This window comes from Mytilus californianus, unplaced genomic scaffold, assembly GCF_021869535.1.
Source record: "Mytilus californianus isolate M0D057914Y unplaced genomic scaffold, xbMytCali1.0.p SCAF_8, whole genome shotgun sequence".
NCBI classification, from domain to species: Eukaryota; Metazoa; Mollusca; class Bivalvia; order Mytilida; family Mytilidae; genus Mytilus; species Mytilus californianus.
Genome location: NW_026262734.1, coordinates 27,460,863 through 27,475,364, shown reverse-complemented (window position 1 = coordinate 27,475,364; position 14,502 = coordinate 27,460,863). Strand labels below are relative to the sequence as shown.

Below are 14,502 nucleotides of genomic sequence, written 5' to 3'. Positions count from 1 at the left end.
AGAAGATGCGAGTTAGAATTAAATGAGACAGCAACCTAACAACAACAAATTATCAAGGCATCAAATAATGGATAACAAGGAATGGGAATGAGCTGTCAAATTGACAGTTAACTGCATGGTTTTCTGTATTTAGAAAGGCACCTTCAGCCTTTTTTATTTGTATCATTCTATGCCTATTTTCCAATTTAACTGTATCAGGACCATAAGTTGTCCACCATTTTGTCATCGGTAACAGCATATCAAAATATAAAGAGCATTGGTAAAACGGTTCATAAGTAATTGCAAGGAAACGACATAAAGTGCCATTTTTCAATCTATTAAGAACCATAACTCCTGAACGACAAAAGTGAAAATCGTCAATATTGAACTTGACCTCCATTTTGTCATCAGTAACAACATATTATAATTTGAAACCCATTGATGGAAGGGTTTATAAGTTATTGAACAGAAACGACATAAAGTGCCATTTTCCAATATATCAAGGACCATAACTCCTGAACGATAAGAGAGAAAATTGTCAATATCGAACTTGACCACCATTTTGTCATTAATTTCAACATATTAAAATTTGAAACGCTTCAGTTGAACGGTTCATAAGTTATTGCACGAGAAATTGTTGGCAGCCTCCCGCACTTCGGAAAACCCAGTTTAAATCGTCTTCCAAGGTCAATACCTCCTATAAGGTCAACTTACGATTTCAGATTTCAGCCATGTTTGACTTATTTGTAGATCTTATTATTCTGTTCATTTCTATTCTTTAAGTTTCTCTCCATCTATATTAGTTTTCAAGATGATAACCATTAACGGTAAAATTTGCCTAAAATTAACATCTCAGTAGCAGAAACTTCAAGATGGGTTGTCCGATTTTTCTGAAAATTTCAGTTTTTTAGATATAAACCAAAAACTGTGCAACCCTTTGTTCTATTTTTAGCAACATCATCCATGTTTGTAGATGAATCAAACCCTCGGATATAATTGTCAAACAAGATTCTCTAAGGAACATTCAAGTAAAGTGTGGTTACATTTGGCCTGGCAGTTTCAGGGAAGATGATTTTTTTTTAACGTTTACGATGATGGTCGGACGGACGACGACAACAGATGCCAATTAATGGCAATACCTCACATGGCCTTTTAGGCCAGTTGAGTTAAAACACACCTTATGAGGTTCCTGACATTGGACAGACACACAAACTTGTATCGGGTTACCAGGTCCTGACATTGGACAGACACACAAACTTGTATCGGGGTATCAGGTCCTGACATAGGATAGACACACGAACGTGTATCGGGGGTATCAGGTCCTGACATTGGATAGACACACGAACGTGTATCGGGGTATCAGGTCCTGACATTGGACAGACACACAAACTTTTATCGGGGTATCAGGTCCTAACATTGGACAGACACAAGAACTTGTATCAAGGTATCAGGTCCTGACATTGGACAGACACACGAACTTTTATCGGGGTATCAGGTCCTGACATTGGACAGACACACGAACTTTTATCGGGGTATCAGGTCCTGACATTGGATAGACACACGAACGTGTATCGGGGTTTCAGGTCCTGACATTGGACAGACACACAAACTTTTATCGGGGTAACAGGTCCTAACATTGGACATACACAAGAACTTGTATCAAGGTATCAGGTCCTGACATTGAACAGATACACGAACTTTTATCGGGGTATCAGGTCCTGACATTGGACAGACACACGAACTTGTATCGGGGTATTAGTATGTTTTTATCTTAGCCCTGAAATCAAATGTCATTATGTTGTCCTACACTATTCCTCCAAGAGGCAGCAATTATTTTTAACATGTCGATTAAAATGAGCACATGTCTTCTTTTTTTTTCGTCTTAAGTCAGCGTTCGACATTCAAACAAGCCTACTCATTAGAAAACTGTTAGTTTTAAAGAATGAAACTGTGATTTACCTCCAACAATAGTACCGTGGGAGAACCACTGACTTTCAACATGAAAACTTGCTATCCTTGTCAATTAAGGTGGGAATCAAACACTCCTCTCTACGAGCAGGTTTCGAACTCACAGCATCAGAATTGATAGGCTAGTCATCATTGTAGATAAACTACTTCGGGAACGACCATTTAACTTCAAAAGGGAGGGGTTTTGTTTTTTTCTAAAAATATATTCTGATCCCCAATTTGATGAAAAAATAATATTGTGGTCAAGCAGATGACAAAAAAAAATATTCTGAATCCAGATTTTCCCCATACCTTATAGTGTTAAATTTTGAAAACAATAATTTGATTGATAGCGTCGAAAAACTAAAAAAAATGCTCTTACTTAGACAAAAAACCATAACACCTCCCCTTGAAGTTAAATGGTTGCTCCCTTAGACCACTCGGCTACCGATGCCCCCGTAGTATACATGTATCAAGTCCATATTAATGCTTCATAAGCTGTATCGATCAGTATTGAAAAAAATCAGCATAAAATTAAAACTTATCGAACTTACATATGACAGGCTCTGAATCGCTTTGACAAACATTGAATATTTTATGGACACTATAGCAAAGATCGATCATTAACATCAAACTCTTAAAAGGATGAAATCAAAATATAACGAAAGAAAGAATAACGCATAATAATAATCATTGCAGAAAATGTCAATGTTTCAAACGACAGGAATACAGGTACAAGTAAAGCAGAGACACATTGATATCAGCCGTAATACTTCCGAGCCATACACCAAATTCAAGAACACTTGAGGACATACATCTTTTGCATGCCGAAAATTAATTTCAATTCATGAAAGAAGTAAAAGAAAATATATTTGTTATATTTCAAATTATAAATAAGCAAACAGATATTAATACCAAGATAACCAAGACGCAACGATTTCTAAAATAACAATTATAATAATAATCTTTTTAAATAGATCTATTTAATTATTTTTAGAAATCTGAGAAGTCACCACAGATAACATAGAATTGAGAATAGAAACGGTAACAGTATGTATTACAATATGACTATAACATTTCTCTTTTAGCATAGGCTAAACAGATACGGAATCTTCTTTGATGAAACAAAAAAATCAATGCGAGAAAAATCATAAGAAGTTGATATAAGATTTGGAATCTAAATAGTTATTTTCAAGGCAACATCGATGATGTATGTTTATGACATCATGCAAATTCTCGTTTTTCTCCTTTTTCCGTGTTTATTTATGTTTTTTAGTGAAATTTATCGAATATTTTAACTTATAAGAGTCAGCAACTGCCAAAGCTGATGATATTTTTAGTATTTCAGTATAAAAACAAGCAGAAATTAAATTTCTTGAACAAAAATGACATTCACCCTCGACCTTGGTAAATATCATATCTCTGGGGTTGATAAATCATTGTATCAACCTCATCAAAAGTTAATAATTATAATAATAGGATCAACTGGGAACTGTTAAATCAAAAACAAAAGAAATTGAACATCAAAATCAAGGAAAGAAAAATAACTGATGGTAAGCGATGATTAACGCGAGAAATTCTACAAAAAAACCAACAAAAGATGTCTATAAGTGGTTAACATACGGTCTTCGTTTATACAATATAATGTTTGTTATATAGTCACATAGTCAAACTTTAAGTGAAGTGGATAAATGTCATTTATTTCGATATAACTACTATATTAAGCTCTAAATCGTGCCGAGTCTTGAAAAATAGTGAATTTCAAAAGAGACTACTAATATTAAAGATATGCCATCAATACTATATACTAAAAAAATCGCAAAATGTCTTAAAAAAACCGCTAATAATATATAAAAAAAACAGCGATAAGGATCCTGATTTGGGACAGAACATGAACATGTGCTGCATTTAATATAGAAATAAGGAGATGTGGTATGATTGCCAATGAGACAACTATCCACCAGAGATGTGGTATGATTGCCAATGAGACAACTATCCACCAGAGATGTGGTATGATTGCCAATGAGACAACTATCCACCAGAGATGTGGTATGATTGCCAATGAGACAACTATCCACCAGAGATGTGGTATGATTGCCAATGAGACAACTATCCAACAAAGTTTTTATGACGTTGATATAAGCAATTATAGGTATCATACGGCCTTCAATAATGCGAAAAATCCATATCGTATAGTCAGTTGTAAAAGGTCCCGACATGAAAAATGTGAAACGATTTAGACGACAAAAACTTAAAGGCCTAATTTATAACAATACAATTTACGAAAAACCAATATGTAAGTCATAAACTAACGACAACCACTGAATTAAAGGCTCCTGACTTGAGACAGACACATACAGATTGTGGCGGGGTTAAACATGTTTGTGAGCGCTAAACTCCCCTAACACGAGAAAGTGGTGTTACAAACTGTAAAAATCAGATGCAAATTGCTTAACTTAATAGATCGGGACAGAGCACAAAAAACGACTTACATAAAAACTATAGACACAGTTACTGAAAGCTAGTTCAAAGCCAATTATCATGTTATCAAATACTAAAGTATCAATCAGTACACATCCAACAGATTTAGTGTAAAAGCGTCATAAACAGAGTGAGAAACACATGATCTTGTGCAATGCCAAAATATAAGAATACCTTAGTATCGACGGTATGAATGTAGGATTATGAGTACTCATAGCTCGTATTGCAATATATATTTAGCAATGAGTTAATTTTTCAAAAACAAAATCAATGTTAGTACTGATAAAACAATATCTAAACATTTTGCTACGGTGTTAAATTTATTATCTCTGAAAATAAAATTATTCAAAGGATCAATCGGTTCACATGGATCGTATCTATATTTACGGCCTTTATCAACAATATCACCGTAAGGATGTGATTTCCCGTTATCAATAAGTATTCTACAGCTACAGCCAATCTTCCAACCCAAATCTGTGTATCTGTGAAAGAATTAAGTAAAAATTTTAAGTATTTTTTGGTAACGAAACCGCTGACTTAATGATTTACCAGTTACTTATAGTATACATAAATAACATTCCTCGAAATCTAAAACGCGAATACAGACACGGAAATATATACATCGTAAGAAGGGGCCAAAAGAACATCACTGTCCAAAAATGGACTATTAACAATTGGGAACGAAAAATTGTCTCTTTTGTTGTAAAATTTTGTATAGAATTTCCCGTCTGAAACCGAAAGAAACAAATCTAGAAAAGGACAATTATTGCTATTGTATTAGATTTATTTAAAGTAAGTTCTCTTGGGTAAATTTAGTTCCACAGTAAAATTAGAAAAAAAAACTCTTGATTATTTAAAGCCAAATAATCATCAAGGTAACGGTAAGTGTTTTTAAACTTATCAATTAAATGTAATTTAGGATTTTTACTGAGTTTAGCATTTAGTTATTTCCTAATGTTAAAAACATTCCCCGAAACCTTACTTCCTACACGTTTTCAATGAAGCAATAATCGTTCTAAAAATGCCAAATAAAATCAACACCTCTCTTGTATTAAAACATGTCATTTTTGACATTTTTAAAGAAGGTTCTCATAAGTAAAAAACTGTTAATTTTTTTATGAATAAAATTATGATGTGCTTTCCATCACGGAAATGTATAACAGCAAGAGTAATCCAGCTTCGTGAAACGATCATTTCATATCCAAGTTTCACAAGCTATTTCAATCAGCATTTCCAAAAATTACATAAAAGTAAAGCGTATCGATTTAACTGTCAATGTCGGCGATGCAAATCTGTGTATTTTCTCTCTTCTTTTAAAAAAGACTAATTATAGATAAAATTAGGGAACTCAATGATATATATACCTATGAAACATTATATTAATGTGTGCATAATCAACGAGGGAGGAGCTTATAACATTCTTTGATATGAATCAAAAGAATTTAGTAATGGACGTAAATACACGTAAGCCATCAGAAATACAAAACACACTAAGCGACATTTTTTCTTAGTATACAATAACAATAACATATGGCAAGCACTGAATCGCCTCGAGTAAAGTATAAAAATATACATAAAAAATATTTTAAAGGACAATTCTTATACTTGTTTGTTTTATAGATAATATCAATGTAAAAACCTTAGTTGTGAAATAACATTTTTTTATTGAATTTTGCAAGTAGAATCATTCTTCCACAAGGAAACCTATATGAGTGATAGTATTGAGTAAAATTAAAGAAATAATGATATTTTGTTTCTTGTCAGATATCTAAGACGATACCGCAAAAGCGAGGATATCAAACCAATATAGCAAATGTGTCATCTGAATGATTAAAATCATTGTTGAAAATATCTACCATGTAGTGCTTTTTTGGGTCTTTATGAAGTTTACCCTCAAACTGAAATTCGTAAAAACAAAGCAACAAATTGATTATAAAAGGAGTCCCTTTTATCTCCTTTGAAAACCAATCACTTGACTGTATACTCTCCAACGCGAACATTGTGTATTATATCAAACCAAATATTAATTAATCATATTAATTTTTACTTTAACCCTTTCCCTTTCACACCGGTACAGCTTACCGGTGAAGCAAATTTGAAGACATTTCTTTGGCGTTAAGTCTTATTTCATCGACATTCTTTGACCTACAGATGGGGGTTAGGGCTCAAACTAATCCTCAGAATACCAGCAATGTGATTTAATATGCATCAAACTTCTATCATTATCTGTGTATAGTTGATTTGCCTCTTACTAACAAGTGTTTTTTTTCTGTAAAAACCTTTTTTTTTCTTCAAATTCTAACAGAATATTAAGTGCTTGATTATGATAAAGTTGAAAACACTTTTGTTTAGATGAAGGAACATGTATACGTCAATGAAAAAATGACAGACTAAGGTATGGATTCCTCCTATATTTGCTTAAAATCATGAATTTGGCAACACAAATATATCATCTCAACACATAATTTCTAAAAGAAAACAAGCTGAATGATGATCTTCTTATTTTTTTTCTCTCCCGTCTTCAGTAGTATACTTAACTACTAAAACTTCATTAATTTCTAAGGATGCCAGTGGTGCAAGGGTATGCTGAACCAACCCACAGCGGGAAGATCGCGTGTTCGAATCTCACTGCCGGAGGTGAAAAAATATTTCCTATATTAAATGTAACTTAACTTAACTGTATGTATGTGCCTGTCCCAAGTCAGGAACCTGTAATTCAGTGGTTGTCGTTTGTTGCTGTGTTACATATTTGTTTTTCGTTCAGTTTTTTGTACATTAATTAGGCCGTTCGTTTTCTCGTTTGAATTGTTTTACATTTGTCATTTCGGGGCCTTTTATAGCTGACTATACGGTATGGGCCGCTTTGTTCATTGTTGAAGGCCGTACAGAAATAATTATGTTTGTTTTTAAAAGAATTTGTATGCCCAATTGCACCCCCCCCCCCCCTTTCCTCTTTGCTCCTTTGGTCTCGGTCCAGGGTGCACCACATTAAGTTATCATTAGAAATGCAATGAATTTTTCTTTAAAAAGATCAAATTTAGTTTACTGCTTGACTGAAAACGATTTAGACAAACACTTGTGTCAGGGTTTGAATTTAGACGAAAAAAGCTTCTGAAATCGGTTATTTTGAATGTTATTGACATCGATATTTCAAGGCATATAGCACGTATTTCCTCTTTTTATACCAATATGACAACTTGTCTGTCTCTAAAAGAATTTTTTTTCCACCAAAACTATACCCTATAAGCGCAACAATATGTCTCTACACCACTTTTCCCCCATGGATTTCGTACTTTTTCACATTTTCCCCACAAGTTACGTGACTTTTGGAAAGAAACCACGTGACCTAAAAAAAAAGACGAATTATCTTCAAATTTAATTTTCTGAAATATTCGATAAATTATCTTTCATATGAGTCCAATATGGCCAGTGCATGACCTTTGGTACGAATGCAGTATTCAATTGAACTTTGGTAGCGTCTTTTCGAATAGTAAAGGTCTATAATGCCTGAAAGGGAAAGGGTTAATTAGTAGTATTTTTGTTTTTTGTTTTTTTTTAATTTTTTTTTACTCTAAAGAAATTTTATTGTAACGAAAATAACCAATATTGTTACATCCAACATCCAGACTTATTTAAAGACTGTTTCGTTCATTAATAAAATCTGTTTTATGAATCACGTTGTAGTGCTGTTTACATAGTATAGAAGTCATAACTGCCAAAAGACGAGCTGAGTTACAAAGGAACGTAGGTATCCAAGATTTCGAAAACAAAAAATAAACTATAATTTTTCCTGAAATAGTTTATACGAAGCTTAGACGTTGTGGTGTATACCAGTACGTGAATATGACAGCCACACTATGGCACAAATAAACAAAAGAGTTGTTTTAAAAAAAAAAATCAAAAAGGTCTTTTAAAACATGTGCCTAAAAGCATCCATACAATATTAGTGAAAGAGGCATTTTTAAGTAAGTATAGGAAGCAAGAAAAATTGTTAAAACCCAAAATAAGACTATAGTAGCCTATTCACTTTGAAAAACATTTGGAATTCCCTGAATGTTAAAGACTAATACAAGTATTTAATTTTTTAATTTACAATTTTTTCATTGACATTTTCATAATTCACAAATGTCAGCAAAGCTTTGGTCTACTGCTACCTAGAATATTAACGCCTTTTATTAAACTGTAAGCTCCTGCTGTGAACAAACTACGCAAGTTTATATTTATTTACTTCAAAGAATTAAGAACCATCATTTAAATTAAGGCGAAAGATAGAGTATTGACCATTCATAAAATTAAGGCGAAAGATAGAGTATTGACCATTCATAAAAATAAGGCGAATGATGACTAATTGTTCATTCAGAAAACTATTACATATGTTTTAATTATACAACAACGAAAAATGATCCACCTTAACTGGATGTAGATATTTTACCCCACTATTTCATTGTGTACTAAACTGCACTAATTGGAGTGTGTTTTTTTTCTGCAATATTTAAAAAGGTTTCAATTGTTCTATTTGATCTACGTTCTATATCTGCACTATTTGATATATTTCTATACCCCACCATTTGATACCAATCCGACAGTAAAACTCATGCTAAATAGAAGTCCGTTTTGCTTTGTGAGATATATAAATACGCATCCACGTCCGCCCGTTAAATCCGGTGTCCCATAAAAAAAAGAATGCCTAGCTCTCTTCATATTAAAGAACTCTTACTTACAACAAATCTTTGAGAGATCCATGGATGACCTGTACCAAGAAAAAAATTATTTCTGTTCCAAAGCCGCATCGAATGGATTCTTTGAAGAATATAAGATTTTCTCTTTTCAGTTCGTGCACTAAGTCTTCAACTTGCATAGTCAATGTTAATTTTGATGCACTATCTGATAGCTTGATCTGGGCTATGTACTGTGCATTAACATTTGATAAGGTTAATCATGATTTGGGCAATGTACTGTGCATTAACATTTGATAAGGTTGATCATGATTTGGGCAATGTACTGTGCATTAACATTTGATAAGGTTGATCATGATTTGGGCAATGTACTGTGCATTAACATTTGATAAGGTTGATCATAATTTTGGCTATATGCTGTGCATTAACATTTGATAAGGTTGATTATGATTTGGGCAATGTACTGTGCATTAACATTTGATAAGAATGATCATGATTTGGGCAATGTACTGTGCATTAACATTTGATAAGAATGATCATGATTTGGGCAATGTACTGTGCATTAACATTGATAAGGTTGATCATGAGTTGGGCTATGTACTGTGCATTAACATTTGATAAGGTTGATCATGATTTGGGCAATGTACTGTGCATTAACATTGATAAGGTTGATCATGATTTGGGCAATGTACTGTGCATTAACATTGATAAGGTTGATCATGAGTTGGGCTATGTACTGTGCATTAACATTTGATAAGGTTGATCAAGATTTGGGCAATGTACTGTGCATTAACATTTGATAAGGTTGATCATGATTTGGGCAATGTACTGTGCATTAACATTTGATAAGATTTATATATCTCACAAAGCAAAACGGACTTCTATTTTTCATGAGTTTTACTGTCGGATTGGTATCAAATGGTGGGGTATAGAAATATATCAAATAGTGCAGATATAGAACGTAGATCAAATAGAACAATTGAAACCTTTTCAAATAGTGCAGAAAAAAAACACACTCCAATTAGTGCAGTTTAATACACAATGAAATAGTGGGGTAAAATATCTACACCCAGTTAAGGTGGATCATTTTTCGTTGTTGTATAATTAAAACATAGGTAATAGTTTTCTGAATGAACAATTAGTCATCATTCGCCTTATTTTTATGAATGGTCAATACTCTATCTTTCGCCTTAATTTTATGAATGGTCAATACTCTATCTTTCGCCTTAATTTAAATGAATGGTTCTTAATTCTTTGAAGTAAATAAATATAAACTTGCGTAGTTTGTTCACAGCAGGAGCTTACAGTTTAATAAAAGGCGTTAATATTCTCGGTAGCAGTAGACCAAAGATTTGCTGACATTTGTGAATTATGAAAATGTCAATGAAAAAATTGTAAATTAAAAAACTAAATACTTGTATTAGTCTTTAACATTCAGGGAATTCCAAATGTTTTTCAAAGTGAATAGGCTACTATAGTCTTATTTTGGGTTTTAACAATTTTTCTTGCTTCCTATACTTACTTAAAAATGCCTCTTTCACTAATATTGTATGGATGCTTTTAGGCACATGTTTTAAAAGACCTTTTTGATTTTTTTTTTTAAAACAACTCTTTTGTTTATTTGTGCCATAGTGTGGCTGTCATATTCACGTACTGGTATACACCACAACGTCTAAGCTTCGTATAAACTATTTCAGGAAAAATTATAGTTTATTTTTTGTTTTCGAAATCTTGGATACCTACGTTCCTTTGTAACTCAGCTCGTCTTTTGGCAGTTATGACTTCTATACTATGTAAACAGCACTACAACGTGATTCATAAAACAGATTTTATTAATGAACGAAACAGTCTTTAAATAAGTCTGGATGTTGGATGTAACAATATTGGTTATTTTCGTTACAATAAAATTTCTTAAGGGTAAAAAAAAATTAAAAAAAAACAAAAAACAAAAATACTACTAATTAACCCTTTCCCTTTCAGGCATTATAGACCTTTACTATTCGAAAAGACGCTACCAAAGTTCAATTGAATACTGCATTCGTACCAAAGGTCATGCACTGGCCATATTGAAAGATAATTTATCGAATATTTCAGAAAATTAAATTTGAAGATAATTCGTCTTTTTTTTTTAGGTCACGTGGTTTCTTTCCAAAAGTCACGTAACTTGTGGGGAAAATGTGAAAAAGTACGAAATCCATGGGGGAAAAGTGGTGTAGAGACATATTGTTGCGCTTATAGGGTATAGTTTTGGTGGAAAAAAAATTCTTTTAGAGACAGACAAGTTGTCATATTGGTATAAAAAGAGGAAATACGTGCTATATGCCTTGAAATATCGATGTCAATAACATTCAAAATAACCGATTTCAGAAGTTTTTTTCGTCTAAATTCAAACCCTGACACAAGTGTTTGTCTAAATCGTTTTCAGTCAAGCAGTAAACTAAATTTGATCTTTACAAAGAAAAATTCATTGAATTTCCAATGATAACTTAATGTGGTGCACCCTGGACCAAGACCAAAGGAGCAAAGAGGAAAGGGGGGGGGTGCAATTGGGCACACAAATTCTTTTAAAAACAAACATAATTATTTCTGTACGGCCTTCAACAATGAGCAAAGCGGCCCATACCGCATAGTCAGCTATAAAAGGCCCCGAAATGACAAATGTAAAATAATTCAAACGAGAAAACGAACGGCCTAATTAATGTACAAAAAACTGAACGAAAAACAAATATGTAACACAGCAACAAACGACAACCACTGAATTACAGGTTCCTGACTTGAAAAACATTTGGAATTCCCTGAATGTTAAAGACTAATACAAGTATTTAGTTTTTTAATTTACAATTTTTTCATTGACATTTTCATAATTCATAAATGTCAGCAAAGCTTTGGTCTACTGCTACCGAGAATATTAACGCCTTTTATTAAACTGTAAGCTCCTGCTGTGAACAAACTACGCAAGTTTATATTTATTTACTTCAAAGAATTAAGAACCATTCATTTAAATTAAGGCGAAAGATAGAGTATTGACCATTCATAAAATTAAGGCGAAAGATAGAGTATTGACCATTCATAAAAATAAGGCGAATGATGACTAATTGTTCATTCAGAAAACTATTACATATGTTTTAATTATACAACACCGAAAAATGATCCACCTTAACTGGGTGTAGATATTTTACCCCACTATTTCATTGTGTACTAAACTGCACTGATTGGAGTGTGTTTTTTTCTGCACTATTTGAAAAGGTTTCAATTGTTCTATTTGATCTACGCTCTATATCTGCACTATTTGATATATTTCTATACCCCACCATTTGATACCAATCCGACAGTAAAACTCATGCTAAATAGAAGTCCGTTTTGCTTTGTGACATATATAAATACGCATCCACGTCCGCCCGTTAAATCCGGTGTCCCATAAAAAAAAAAGAATGCCTAGCTCTCTGCATATTAAAGAACTCTTACAACTAATCTTTGAGAGATCCATGGATGACCTGTACCAAGAAAAAAATTATTTCTGTTCCAAAGCCGCATCGAATGGATTCTTTGAAGAATATAAGATTTTCTCTTTTCAGTTCGTGCACTAAGTCTTCAACTTGCATAGTCAATGTTAATTTTGATGCACTATCTGATAGCTTGATCTGGGCTATGTACTGTGCATTAACATTTGATAAGGTTAATCATGATTTGGGCAATGTACTGTGCATTAACATTTGATAAGGTTGATCATGATTTGGGCAATGTACTGTGCATTAACATTTGATAAGGTTGATCATGATTTGGGCAATGTACTGTGCATTAACATTTGATAAGGTTGATCATAATTTTGGCTATATACTGTGCATTAACATTTGATAAGGTTGATTATGATTTGGGCAATGTACTGTGCATTAACATTGATAAGGTTGATCATGATTTGGGCTATATACTGTGCATTAACATTTGATAAGGTTGATCATGATTTTGGTTATGTCCTATACTGCACTATCTTATAACTTGATTATGAATATGTTCTGTATATTATCAATCGATAACTTGATTTTGGCAATGTATACTGCACTATTTAATAACTTGATGTAAGTTGATTTGGTCCATGTTTTGTACATTATCATTTGATGACTTGATTTGGTCCATGTTCTGTACATTATCATTTGATAACTTGATTTGGTCCATGTTTTGTACATTATCATTTGATGACTTGATTTGGTCCATGTTTTGTACATTATCATTTGATGACTTGATGTGGTCCGTGTTCTGTACATTATCAAAGAATGACTTGATGTGGTCCATGTTTTGTACATTATCATTTGATGTAACTTGATGTGGTCCATGATTTGTACATTATCATTTGATGACTTGATTTGGTCCATGTTTTGTACATTATCATTTGATGACTTGATTTGGTCCATGTTCTGAACATTATCATTTGATGACTTGATTTGGTCCATGTTCTGTACATTATCATTTGATGACTTGATTTGGTCCGTGTTCTGTACATTATCATTTGATGACTTGATTTGGTCCATGTTCTGTACATTATCATTTGATGTGGTCCATGTTTTGTACATTATCATTTGATGACTTGATGTGGTCCATGTTTTGTACATTATCATTTGATGACCTGATGTGGTCCATGTTCTGTACTTTATCATTTGATGACTTGATTTGGTCCGTGTTCTGTACATTATCATTTGATGACTTGATTTGGTCCATGTTCTGTACATTATCATTTGATGACTTGATTTGGTCCGTGTTCTGTACATTATCATTTGATGACTTGATGTGGTCCATGTTTTGTACATTATCATTTGATGATTTGATGTGGTCCATGTTCTGTACATTATCATTTGATGACTTGATGTGGTCCGTGTTCTGTACATTATCATTTGATGACTTGATGTGGTCCATGTTCTGTACATTATCATTTGATGACTTGATGTGGTCCATGTTCTGTACATTATCATTTGATGACTTGATGTGGTCCGTGTTCTGTACATTATCAATGAATGACTTGATGTGGTCCATGTTCTGTACATTATCATTTGATGACTTGATTTGGTCCGTGTTCTGTACATTATCATTTGATGAATTGATTTGGTCCGTGTTCTGTACATTATCATTTGATGACTTGATTTGGTCCATGTTCTGAACATTATCATTTGATGACTTGATTTGGTCTATGTGTGTACATCATCATTTGATGACTTGATGTGGTCCATGTTCTGTACATTATCATTTGATGACTTGATGTGGTCCATGTTCTGTACATTATCATTTGATGACTTGATGTAACTTGATTTAGGCTATGTTTAATACTTCATTGTTTGATAGGCATACGTTTAGTTCTTTCTTACTTGTCGATACTCTTTCTATTAATTGAAACCTGACGACAGTGGGCTTAACAAACAGTAGTTGGAAA

At 32.9% G+C, this 14,502-nt stretch overlaps 1 protein-coding gene across 1 annotated transcript; it reads right to left on the bottom strand.

The window, feature by feature from the left end:
• Positions 1-13,142: 13,142 nt before the first annotated feature.
• LOC127711966 (uncharacterized protein PF3D7_1120600-like) lies at positions 13,143-14,225 on the bottom strand. The gene is made up of 3 exons (XM_052218122.1): positions 13,689-14,225; positions 13,424-13,555; positions 13,143-13,241 (listed from the first exon to the last, which is right to left on the bottom strand). Exons 1-3 carry the CDS (start codon positions 14,223-14,225, stop codon positions 13,143-13,145), a joined length of 768 nt encoding a protein of 255 aa, XP_052074082.1.
• Between the last annotated feature and the right edge of the window lie 277 nt (positions 14,226-14,502).